Below are 13,227 nucleotides of genomic sequence, written 5' to 3' on the forward strand. Positions count from 1 at the left end.
GGAGAAAAGACAAGTTTTTATTCATGTACATAGGCAAGAGCATACAGAAAAATGTGACTCAAAGGGGTGGTTAGAATTTGGGGCTTATATACCATTTTTTTAAAATAAATTTTAATTTATTTATTTATGGCTGCGTTGGGTCTTCGTTGCTGCGCGCTGGCTTTCTCTAGTTGCGGCAAGCAGGGGCTACTCCTTTTGCGGTGTGCAGGCTTCTCACTGCGGTGGCTTCTCTTGTTGCAGAGCACGGGCTCTAGGCGCGCGGGCTTCAGTAGTTGTGACTCACGGGCTTAGTTGCTCTGCAGCATGTGGGATCTCCCCCGACCAGGGCACGAACCCGTGTCACCTGCAATGGCAGGCGGATTCTTCACCTCTGTGGCACCAGGGAAGCCCTTATATACAATTTTTAATGAGGGAGAGAAAAGAGATTTATGGGAAAAGAAATGTATGAAAAATAAATGAGGCCTTAGGAGAATGGATGGGAGACAAGATGGACATTGTGACAAAGTCTATTTAGGTGATTTCTTATCCTGGTGCTTACTTCTTGTCTCTGGTGATCGGAGTCAATCTTCTCTGGTTGTGAAACTCACGGAGAGGGCATTTACGACAGTTGAATTCTTTTGGGAGGTTCTGTTTTTATGCAGATAAGGGGAGTTCAGAAAAAGTGTCTTTCTGCGACTGTTGGATTCTCAAATGTCTTCAGCTCAAAATAATCCTGACGTCACTGTAGCATGTTGTGGACCCCTTCACTGACCACAGGGAAGTGGGTCCTGAGAGTTGGACTGGAAGTAGCCAAGATGTTCCAGTGCCCACTTAATAATTTACACAGAGGGACTTCCCTGGTGGTCCAGTGGTTAAGACTCCACGCTTCCAATGCAGGGGGCGCGGGTTTAATCCCTGGTCGGGGAACTAAGATCCCACATGCCACACAGTGTGGCCAAATAAATAAATAACAACGCAAAGAAATATCAATGTCCTGTGGACCTGAATTCACGAGCTGGCAAAGGGAATGCATGCTCTTCCTTATGTCAATCTGTATGGGAAGACAAATCACATTCAGAAACTGCTTTATTGATTTATTACCCAAAGCAGCTATTTGGGGTATTGGAAGTACTCAGTCCCTGTGTCATCAGGGCCTCCTCTCTGAGTCTGTCTTGACCAGAAAGGACATTTTGTGTAAGGATGTTAGTGGTCCACACAATTATCTGGAGGCTTGAGAATGGACAGCTCTCAGGGCAGCTCCAAGAGGCCAAGAGCAGCAATGATGACAACCATCTTTAAGTGAAACTGACCTTTTCATTCTGCCATTACCATCGTGGCTGCTGTGGGTGGGTCTGAATTGTCCATTTTTTCTTTCTACCATTTGTTCTAAAATTTCAAACATGGGGAGTTCCCTGGTGGCCCAGTGGTTACGGTTACAGACTTGCACTGCTGTGGCCTGGGTTCAATCCCTGGCTGGGGAACTGAGATCCCGCCAGCTGCATGGCATGGCCAAAAAAATAAGTAAATAGAATAAAATAAAATTCCAAACATAAGCTTCCCATTGAGTTCCCAGGCCAAGCCAGGCTACTAGTGGGTGGGGAGAGGGACTTCCAGACTGTTTTCCAAAGCGGCTGCACCATTTTACACTCCCTCCAGCAATGTATGAGGGTTCCAATTTCTCTACATAATCACCGACACTTGTTATTGTTCGTCTTTTTGATTACAGCCATCCTAGTGGGTGTGAAGTGGTATCTTGCTTGGGTTTTTGATTGGCATTTCCCTAATGACTAATGACATTGAGCATCTTTTCATGTGCCCATGGGCCATTTATATGTCTTCTTTGGAGACATGTCTATTGAAATCCCTTGCCCATTTTTGAATTGAGCATAATGTCTTTTTCAAATGCCATTTATCCTTCTAGTACTTGCCTCTTATCTCCCAGTACTGTGGGGTTACTCCACTCTCTGGCCCTTCCTGTAGCGTCTGATACAGTTATGTGCAGTACATTTGGGTGGCTGCCTAATGCATTTAGAACATTACATTAGTTCTAATACATTAGTACATTTGGTGGTTGTCCTTGGGCCTTTGATCCAGTTCAGTTAACCAAATAAGTGGTATTTCTTGGCTTGTCTTCAAAAATCCTGGTTTCAACTGGCATCCAGGGAAAGGAGGCAAGATACTAATCAAACTCTGGAACAGCGATTCTAAATAAAACCTGTTGTCCAGAATCATATGAAGGTGGGGCTTTTCTTTTGTTCCCTTTCATTTTCACTTCATCCCTAGCATCACTCCAATCCCCTCCCACTGAAGCCCATGAGGAGAGGGAATCTGATTGGGGGGAGGGGCATTGGAGAAAAGATGGAGCCTATTTTTAGGCTTGTTTATCAGTCATGAAGTGTCATGTTCTTCTCCACTACTGCTACTGGATTAATTAGGCTGTGCTGGCAGCTGCCAGTCAGGGAGGGTTGCCAGCTTCTAACGGTGATTCCGCCTAATGCGTGAATCGATTTGCACAACGCGAACATTTCTCCCACTACATGGCTCTTGCCTTGCAGGGCAACCTCTCCTGGCTTCTCGTGGCTCTGGGTAGGAGAGGGTACAGCTTCCCTAAGCCATGAATCCTGTTTAACTGGATAAGCAAAGCCACCAGCTGGTCACTTTACCTTACCTACCAGCTCATTGGTAGAGCCTTGTTGCTGTGGCTTGGGTCTTTCTTTCACATTTCTTCTTCCTGTTCTCCCAGATCTTCCCCACAGTATGAGCTAACTGCCCACAGCTCATGTGGCAGAGGGAGAGCCCACTACCCAGGCAACAGGTCAAAGAGGAAGTGTTGGGGCCAGAGACTCTGACCTAAGAGCTTATTTCCGCACTATTTTGAAAGACTCTTCATGGTTATTATTGACTTCTGAATATCCAGAGACAATCTTCATTCATTCAGAAAATATTTATTGAGCACCTGCTGTGTGCCAGGCATCATTCTAGGTGCTGGCTGGGTGAGCAGCAGTGGACAGGACAAAGATCTCTGCCCTGATGGGAACGCATTCTAGTTATGAGTGACAGGAGTGAAACAATAGCCATGTATATAAGAACATTATATATTTTAGAATATTCAGTCATATATTCTATATGTATAGAATATAATATTAAATAAATTAATAGTATTTTAAATATATACTGGATGTTACTTCCCTAGTGGCGCAGTGGTTAAGAATCTGCCTGCCAAGGCAGGGGACACGGGTTCAAGCCCTGGTCCGAGAAGATACTAGTGCCACGGAGCAGCTAAACCCGTGGGCCACAACTACTGAGCCTGCGCTCTAGAGCCTGTGAGCCACAACTACTGAAGCCCGCGTGCCTAGAGCCCATGCTCTGCAACGAGAAGCCACTACAATGAGAAGCCCGCGCACCACAATGAAAAGTAGCCCCCGCTCTCCGCAACTAGAGAACGGCTGTGCACAGCAATGAAGACCCAAGGCAGCCAAAAATAAATAAAGAAATAAATAAATTTATTTTAAAAAATATATACATATATATACTGGAGAAAATAGAGCACGTAGAGCCTTCTTCCCAACATAGCTTTCAGTCCATGCTCTTCTATTTGGTCCCCATCTCAATCCTTAAGAACACGCCAAGGCGTCTCATGCTGCCGGGTCCCCTGCCTTCTGCCCCCTCAGCTACTCCCATGGAACATCACAGAAACAGAATGTTTAGGCCTGGTTGGGATCTTACAGGGCATCTCGTCAAGTGATTTCCACCTTGGTTGTGCCTCGCTCCTGCCTGATGATGTTGACACATGTGGCTGGCTCCCCTGGGTGCCCCCCACACCCCTGCCACATTACCCTAACACTCGCCACATGCAGAGCCTTCCAAGAACTGACACGAGGCAGGCTTCTTTTCCCAGAATCACAGCACAAACTGTCCTTTTTTTTTTTTTCCTCCTTGCGGTACGCGGGCCTCTCACTGCTGTGGCCTCCCCCTCTGCAGAGCACAGGCTCCGGACGCGCAGGCTCAGCGGCCATGGCTCACGGGCCCAGCTGCTCCGCGGCATGTGGGATCTTCCCGGAACGGGGCACGAACCCGTGTCCCCTGCATCGGCAGGCGGACTCTCAACCACTGCGCCACCAGGGAAGCCCTAATCACATTTATTAAGTCCTTTGTGTCCTTCCTAGAGTTATCCCTCCCGAGCTACACATGCCTTAAATTCATTTTGGGTTCCATTGCCTAGATACAAGGCCATGAAAATTTGAACATAGGGTACTTCACTCCATTTTAAATTTCCTAACTCATATTGTGACCAAACTTGATTACATAACGCACTAAGTTTTTTTCCTTTTAATTCCTGTTGTCCAAATCTTTCCCGACCCCAGAGTATATGGCCCAGAGGAGTATTGGTTGGGATTGATGCAGCCCTGACCCATTTCAGACAAGCCTGAGGTGACGTCTCTAACTCCTGAGCTATCCAAAATTCCACTCTTAAGTCAAAATCCACCACGCAATTTAGTCAAGATTTGCACTTAGTTTTAGATGCTATCCCTTCCAAGATAGTCTCCCAACCAGGTGTTAGTTCCCCAGAAGTCGCAAAGAGATGGCACAGAAGACGTCCCCAACGGTGTTGATGATGAACAGGAGTTGGTCTAGCTATAAGCTGGGAATAAAGGGTCAGCACTTGTGAGTGTCAGAGGGAGGGGAGTAAAAACAATAAAAAGTACACCTTGGTGGCCACACAGGTCTTCTGGGGTTAACAGAAGAAAGAAAGAAATAGAGCAGGAATGAACAAGAATACAAGAATGTAGGAGAAAAACCTCAGGGTCAAGGAGAAGAGTATAGAGATTAATAATTCTGTCCTGGACCTGCTGTTGGATGTACATAAATATACGGGGTTGACCTGCCAGTCAAAAATGAGCAGACAGGGCTTCCCTGGTGGCGCAGTGGTTGAGAGTCCGCCTGCTGATGCAGGGGACACGGGTTCAAGCCCCGGTCCGGGAAGATCCCACATGCCGCGGAGCAGCTGGGCCCGTGAGCCATGGCCGCTGAGCCTGCGTGTCCGGAGCCTGTGCTTTGCAACGGGAGAGGCCACAACAGTGAGAGGCCCGCATACCGCAAAAAAAAAAAAAAAAAAAGCAGACATTGGCAGAGCATCTTCCCCAGTATGCATGGCTTGTGGCATCCCACGGGCCTCTTTAGGACCAAGAGCTGACTCTCAACATTTTCTTACCTTATCACTGTCTCTTTGTGGTCACCAGCTGAAACTGTGCACGTCAAATACAGACTTGAACCCACGTGGCCGGGACTCAAACCCGGTCAAAACCCTGATTGGGACTCGAACCCACGTGGCTGGGGCTTGAACCTGGCCAAAACCCAGACTGGGACTCAAACCCAGCCAAAACCCTGATTGGGACTCGAACCCTCGTGGCTGGGACTCAGACCCCGCCAACACCCAGTCTTCCAACTGAGATCACACACCTGGTTTCAGGACTTAGTGAAGCTCAGATTCTTGACGTCTCATTGCAGAAAGAATTCAGAGACAAAGTGATAGGTAAGAAATGGATTTATTTAGAGAGAAACACACTCCACAGACAGACTGTGGGCCACCTCAGAAGGTGAGAAAGGCACCAGGGTGTGGGGTTGTCAGTTTTTATAGGGGTGGGTAATTTCATAGGCTAATGAGTGGGAGGAGTATTCCAGCTATTTCAGGAAGGGGCGGGGATTTCCAGTAATTGGGTCACCGCCCACTTTTTGATCCTTATGGTCGGTCTTGGAACTGTCACGGTGCCTGTGGGTGTGTCATTTAGCTTACTGATGTGAGCGTATACTAAGGCTCAAGGTCTAGTGCAGTCGACTTGTCCACCATCTTGGACCCATTTGGTTCTAATCAGTTTATGTCATGTACTCGGGCTATGTCATTCTTTCAAAGGTTGTGCCCTGCCCCCTTCTCTCCTGTTTCAGAACCAGGACAGTCCCATTTAACCTGAGACAAGTTGACCAGCTGTTACTGATGTATGTTCTGTTCCATGTGAAGTAAAGAAGTAAGAAACAAAACAATTTGAAAAGTTTATCTTTGGTAGGCATGGACAAAGGTTTTGGGGAAATGTGGTAGCATTCCACGTCAGCACGTTTCCTAATTCCTTAAAGGTTTTAGAATTTTGTCTTTTTCCTCAGTGTCCCTAAAGCCTGAGCCATGGTGAGATGGTCTTGGGAGGTTTAGTCTCGGCCACTGGACCAAGAGGACGTGATTCAAGTCATGCCACCTTTCCAGAAGAGAGGTTCTTGTTTGATGCCAGGTAGTGAGTTTGAATGACAGGCTTCCCCTTGGAATTGTAGGCAGTATACATCACAAAAGGGACAGCAGCAGTGGGGTCTAATTTAATTCCATTTTCCTTTGCAGCCCTGATAAATTATTGCTGCATGGAAAAACGAATTTTACTTTCTCAGACAAAAATGATTTGAATGTTGAGTGTGCTCTGGGGAAGTCAGGGGCTAGGAGAAGGTCTCTAGTGGACTTAAAAATATTTAAATGGCATATCACAGAATTTGTTCCAACACCTCCTGTGCCTGGCCTGGTAAATGGATTATACCAGAAGGGCCTCCTTTCCAGACTGTTTAGAAGTCACATAAAATTGTATCAGCCATCTTGGCTAAATGTTATGTGTTTTCGGGCGTTTTGTTGGAAAAGGTATTTGATTATAGTTCTGCATACATTGGTGGATGAAGCAGCTAAGATAAAGATTCTAGAGCCTGGAGTCGTGACCACTTACAAATAGGACAAATTTCAACATGAGTGGAAAATGGCCAGTGTTTGTCATCTTCCTTCCAGAAAATGATTGTTGCTTAGGGATGTGGTTCTGCTGGGAGACTTTTTAAATGACAGAGGGATTGAGTTATGGAGGGAGGGAGACTTGGGTCCCAAAGTGGTATCAAGAGGAGGCTGGTGAATCTGGGGAGGGGTGCAGTGTAGACGGAACACCCCCCGCACTAGAGAACAGTGGAGAAAGGGCTCTAATGCTTGTAAGGAGACATAAGTACTTTGTCTAAACTGAACAATGCCTAACTTACCTTGGGGAGATTCCACAGTCCTGTTTTGGTCCCGTTAAAAGCACAAGAAAACCACTTGCCTGTGAGTAGCTCCACACCTCCCTGTATGACACTTTGGCATATCACTCTGGGGTGTGGTGGCAAACAGGAGGGCACCTGGGGGACGGTATGCTCGTGACCACTTCCCGCAAGCCAGCCCAACGTGACTTTCCCACTCTCAGCGTTGACCCCAGTTACCCTCCAGCTTCAGCGACTGAAAGAATAAATCCTAGGCGAAAGCTGTAAAAACCCCTGTTGGGAAGCAGCCCCTTCCTTCTAAGGTAAATGAGCAGTTACTGCAGAGATGATTTTATGGGAGTGAGACATTCTGTGTTAGATCAGCAAGAAGAATTGTCCTGTGAATCATAAAACTGCTCCGTGCGCCCCTCATAGCACACCTGAGAGCAGTGGCCTCCATCTGACACTCACCCGGCTTCGGGGGGGCAGGGCGGGGCAGGGGACGCAGCTCTGATTTCCCCATTTGTTTTAGCGCTGAGTATTGGCCTGGAGCTTTCTTTGGGTTAGGTCTGACCAGCCATCGAAAATACATATTTGCCTTTTAAAAAGCAGGGACTGGATACTGTCAGAAATAAGAGAAACAATTTGGGAAGACATGCAAGGTGCACAGTATTTCACTGGCTCTGGATGTCATTTAAACCCCATGTCCAAGAGGGGTTGGGGGTTTGGGGTTCTTTTACCTTGATGTCCCCCCTCTCTTAGCTAGATCAGCTTGCAACTCACAACCACTTCTTGATGTTCTTTATTGCCAACACGCAACCCTCAGGAGCTGGGAGTCTGCGTCATCGCTCTGGGTGTGAGGTACTGCTAGACGTTGGTGTCCCAGACACTTAGCTGTAGGCACCAGCATAGGAAAGAAACAAAATGGTAGCATCTGGAAAGACAGAAAACGCCACAGTAGAGTGCTGGGTGGGGAATAAAATCATGTAGCCATACTTCAGTAGTATATCATTCTATATATTTAAATATAATATTTAAAGCAATTCTCTGGGCCTGCAGTAAGCTGTAGAGTTTGCCTCAGAAGGAAAACAGAACAAAGCAAAGCAAAACTTAATTCGTCCTTGGTTTACCAAGGGTCTTGGGACCTGTGCCTTTGGGTTTTCCTTGTTTTGAGAATGTTTTCTGCAAATGGCTGCCCGGGTGCCTGTTCCAGAGGAGTGACTCTGTCTTTGCATTAGTTTCCTGGGGCTGCAGCAACAAATGGCTGTGAACTGGGTGGCTTTAGACAACACACATTTATCTCCTCCCGGGGTGGAGGCCAGAAGTCTGAAATCAGGGTATTGGCAGTGTTGGTTCTTTCTGGGGAACCAATCCGTTCTCTGCCTCTCTCCTGCCTTCTAGTGTCTGTGGCCATCCTACGTGTCCTAAATATGAACTGAGGACGATTTAACTATGGTAAAGACCAGGGAGGTGGGGACCGAGTGGCTACAGAGAGAAGAGCGGAAATAGAAGTCCTCTGATTTCTCTAGCAGTCAGTTTCTCCGGAAAAATGTAGCAGGGTGAGGCCCTGGACAGACTCTAATTGTCTTTTTTTCTTTCTTTCTTTCTTTCGTCTTAGCAAACTGCCTAGTTGGGCTAGAGCTGTTGTTCCCAAGATATTTTATGTTACAGAGAAGGCGTGGAACTATTATCCCTACACGATTACAGGTAAGTCCTTGTACACCCAGTATGTTGCATGTATCCATGCAAGGACATAGGAGGATTCAGATTTCACTGACTGAGGGTGGATTATCCAAGCAGGGACTGGTGGGAACGCTGTGATATCTCCCTGACCCTTTGCCTCCATACTTTTAGGTCAGCACTCTTCCTAGCAGGGGGTTGGGGGGCTTAAGCTAAACTATTCCATCTTCCTTCTTAAAGTGATTGTAGTAAATAACATATGGAGAAGAAAAGGGAAACTCTTTTTAGTGACATTTCTAGAGATTTCATGATTCTTATTTCTCCCTCTTTTCTCAGTAATCCCCAAATAATGTTGAGTTGGGGTTTGTTCATAAACAAGTTGTTTATTTTGACTTGTTTGCTTTGCAAATGCCCCCCCCCCCCCACAAAACAAAACCTGACTGTAATTTATATAAAAGGTTCTGTTGGGTCTCTCTGCTCCAAAGCACTTCCTTTGCAATAGGAAAATATGAAAATCACTTTCTTCCTCACTTGTAGTGGAGTGATAATAACACTCAGTGTTGGTACTGAACTAGACACTGTGGCCAAAAATTTAGAAGGTTTGGTTCCTGCCCTCGAACACATGAAAATTCAAGATCCTATTTGAATGTCATCCTGACAGGGTCTTATTGGTTTTAAAAGCTGCTTTTCCACTTAAAAGATTTCCTTTGTGGTTAATGAAATGCTCTACTGGAATTATTAGTCTTTAATTCTGCTTTTCTAAGGCCAACTCTTTGGTTTTTAATTAGCCACAAACCTATAGGCTAATTGAATCTTATCTTACGCTCCTTATCTACCCAGCCACAGAAGTATGTGAAAGAGTTTCGAGAGCAAACATGGAGACACTTAGTATTTATGAAGGTTTAATCCTCGGAAGGTTTCTTTACCACAATTTTAATAATTATAATTCAGCAACATTTATTAGTTCTGTGGTTTTATATTGCATGTAAGTGTGGTCTAAATCATCCTTTTCTCTCTTTTTTCTTTTCCCTCTTGTCCAAATGAACATCTGGGACCAGAATACACAGTAAGTTTCACTTAATCATTTAAAAATATTCAGCCTAAGATCAGTGGAGTAATTGGAACTTCCCTTGTGCTTCTCATCTTATCGATGTAATAAAAAAAAAATAGAGGAATAATTCAGAATCAGAAATATTTAAATGTAGGCTATTACATAGTTATATATAATGCAATAATTTGAATGTTCTCATTTGTTCAAGAGTATGAATGTTAATTTAAAATGCCTTTACATAATTAACTTTGGCTTGTATTTTTAAATAGCTTGACTGCTCTACTTGTGATAGTTCACTGTAATAGAACAGTTTCTAGCAATGTGGTATTAAAGAGATGGTGGTAGTTATCAATGGAAGGTGAGGCTTTTCCGTATAGTCTGTGACCTGATCCCTCATAGAAAGACCTTGAAACAAAAGGTCAAACTATTGAGGTACGTTCAAACTATTTTACTCAGATTGGACAGTCTCGGTGGCTTGATAAAGTCGTTTAATTTCTACCTGTCCTAAGAGCCTGTAGAGTCATTACTTACACTTAAAAAAAAAATGTCTGTAAGGTCATTGTGTTGTGGTATTTTCATTTGGATCATTTCCCCCAATGACAAACAGGTCAAACTGTCATAAGAAGAAAATGGTTAACTGAGCTGTGATGGAGTTGAGTTTTTAGTCTTAATCAAAACAGCCAAAGGGGAGAGAGATGGTGAGAACTACATGGAGAAAAATGATTCCTCATGTCCTTGGTATGAGCATGGTACATACATGGCACATAGTAGATTCTCAATGAATAGTTATTGAATGACAGAAGGAATGCGTGGGTCAAAGGTAGATGGGTAGTCCCAACAGATACAAGAGTGTCACCTGCTTTGGAGTCAGGTAGGCCTGAATATCCTCTGGCTCTTACTAGCTGAAGTTCTTAAGTAAATGACCCACAACTGCCAGTTCTTGAACTCATGCTGGTCCATTACTGTGTTCTCACCCATCCTTTGCAAAATGAAAGAAAAAAAAAAGTTTTTCATAAAATTAAATTTATTCCACTTAAAGGACTGTTGATAATTAGAACCATCATTCTTGGGTATTAAAATGTCTTCTTTTATGAATTGAAGGAATATATATAGCACCCTCCCCGATGTCCCTATCTTTGGGGAAAAAAAGGCAGTTCTATGGCAAAATACAATCTTTACAATTTAGAGGTCAGAGAAACACTGTTCTAGAACAAGGAACTTAACTTCTGTGAACCTAAATTTCTTCCTCTCTAAAATTGGGATAATCCCTTTTTCATAGAGCTACTAGTAGTAAGATTCAATGATCTAACACAGGGGTTAGGAGACTTTTTCTGTAAAGGGTCATCTAGTAAATATTTTCTGCTCTGTGGGCCAGTCTCTGTCTCTGAGAAAGCAGCCAGCGATGATATGTAGAGGTATGGGCTTGGTCCTGTTTACCCAGGCAGTAGGCTGCATTTGGCCCCCAGGCTGTAGTTTATCAACCCCTGATCTAATGTATGGAAAACTGTTAGCAAGTTGCCTATAAATAGCAGGCAATTAAGTGGTTCCCGGACAGCACTCCCCAGCCCCATCAATTGCACCGTCTTCAAGAGGAAGACTTCTCCGAATCTTTTGAATCCCGCCTCCATTAACAGTCATGCAGATTAATTCCTTTTAAGCCTCCATTTCCTCATCTGTAAGAGGGGAAAATATGATAACTTTCCCGTGAGGGTGATATGAAGATTATATCAAATAATCCACATGAAATCTCAGCCTAGTCCTTGGTACATGGTAAATCCTCCGTTATTATTATATATCATACAGTGCTGGAAGCTGCCATCATTAAAATGGAAGTTCTATGGACAAATAAATGGGACTATATCTTGGTGCCCCTCAAGGCAGACTGGGCTCGTTAGACTGGACGGTACTAATTTTCTAGGATTTAATTTGATTTTATTGATAGCTGATGTGACCCCATTTCCCACAGTCTCCCTAAACTTGTATGTGGACTTTTCATATGAAACATAATCCGTAGTTGCAAGGCCAAGAGAATGCTTGTTCCTATAACTTTGCAAAGGCAGTTATTTGCTGCTTTAGAATTGGGTCACCTTGACTTGACCCGAAACTGATAGTACTTATTCTCCATAAATTCATGACACTGCTGTGAAATATGGGGGTGATTAACAGAGAAATGAAGTCTGAAAAATGTTTAGTGGTATTGTGCTCATTTTTTAAGGCTATGTGTTAAAGTACTGAAAACAGAAGGCAACAGAACGGAAACCATGGTTCCTGACAAAGCCTTCCCCACAGGGACGCACCTCCCATGGAAGCCTTTCCCGCCAGTCTCCATCACCATGAACCCTGGTCTCTTGTGCCCACCTCTGTGCAGGCCATGGAGGATTTCTGAGGGGCTCATAGCCTTTACTTCTGCCCAGTCTCTGCCCCACAGTACTGCTGCAGTTCTAATCATACAGTTCAAACTTTTAAAGGGACACAAATTATTTCTGCTTGAGGAAATTTGGAGACAAAACATGAAGAAGTTAGAGTTGTATAGTCTCATACTCAGCCCCTTCTGACTCTTTAAGTATTACTTGATTTCTTCTAGGCCCTCATGTTTTTGGTCAATTCCTCCCTAATGTAATCCTTGGGATAGTTCCCCAGAGCTGCCGTAACAAAGTGTCACAAATTGGGTGGCTTAAAACAACAGAAATTTATTGTCTTACAGTTCTGGAAGCTAAAAGTCTAAATCAAGTTGTCGGCAGGGTAATGCTTTCTCTGCAACCTGTAGGGAAGGAATCCCTCTTTGCCTCTTTCTAGCTTCTGGTGGCCTCTGGCATTCCTTGGCTTGTGGGAGCACCACTGCAATCTCTGCCTCCGTTTTCACATAGCTGTCTTCCCTCTGTGTGTGTCTGTATCTTCACATGGCATCCTCTTCACTGTGTCTCTCTCTTCTTCTTATAAGGACATCAGTCATATTGGATTAAGGACCTGCCTTATGCCAGTTTGACCTCATCTTAACTAATTACATCTGTGATGACCCTAATTCCCAGTAAGATCACATTCTGAGGAACTGGGTTTAGGAATTCAACATATATTTAGTGGGGACCCAATTCAACCCATAACATCATCTTTCAATTTTAGGTTAACAGTAATTTATTACTGAGCACCAACAATGTGTAAAGCATCCTGCTAGATGCTAGGCTTCATTAAGCAATAACCTCTGCCCTTTAGGAAGTCACAGTCTGGTGGGAAATAGTTAGACATTCCAGTCAAAACCTGGGAGTCATCTGCAAGTCCTGGAGTTTTCTGGAGGCAAGGTGGGACAGGCCATCACACAGCTCAGGGGACGGGCTGGCACTCAGACCTGGATGAGCTCTGAGCTGGGCTAACAGCAGAGGTTCAGACCAGAGGGCAGAATGAACGGCACTGGGAATCTGGGCAGAATGAATGGCACTGGGCATCCAGCCAGAAAAGCGATTGCAATGTGAGAGGGAAGGCCCTGGCCCCTGCAC

At 44.6% G+C, this 13,227-nt stretch overlaps 1 protein-coding gene across 1 annotated transcript in view; it reads left to right on the forward strand.

Annotated features, from left to right (window-relative positions):
• Nucleotides 1-13,227, forward strand: part of PITPNC1 (phosphatidylinositol transfer protein cytoplasmic 1) — a 253,667-nt gene that overhangs the window by 132,321 nt on the left and 108,119 nt on the right. The window contains exons 3-4 of the mRNA XM_082860482.1: nucleotides 8,624-8,712; nucleotides 9,744-9,751. Coding sequence (XP_082716608.1) covers nucleotides 8,624-8,712; nucleotides 9,744-9,751 — 97 coding nt within the window. The remainder of the gene's footprint in view (nucleotides 1-8,623; nucleotides 8,713-9,743; nucleotides 9,752-13,227) is intronic.

This window comes from Leucopleurus acutus, assembly GCF_964270905.1.
Source record: "Leucopleurus acutus genome assembly, chromosome: 19".
NCBI classification, from domain to species: Eukaryota; Metazoa; Chordata; class Mammalia; order Artiodactyla; family Delphinidae; genus Leucopleurus; species Leucopleurus acutus.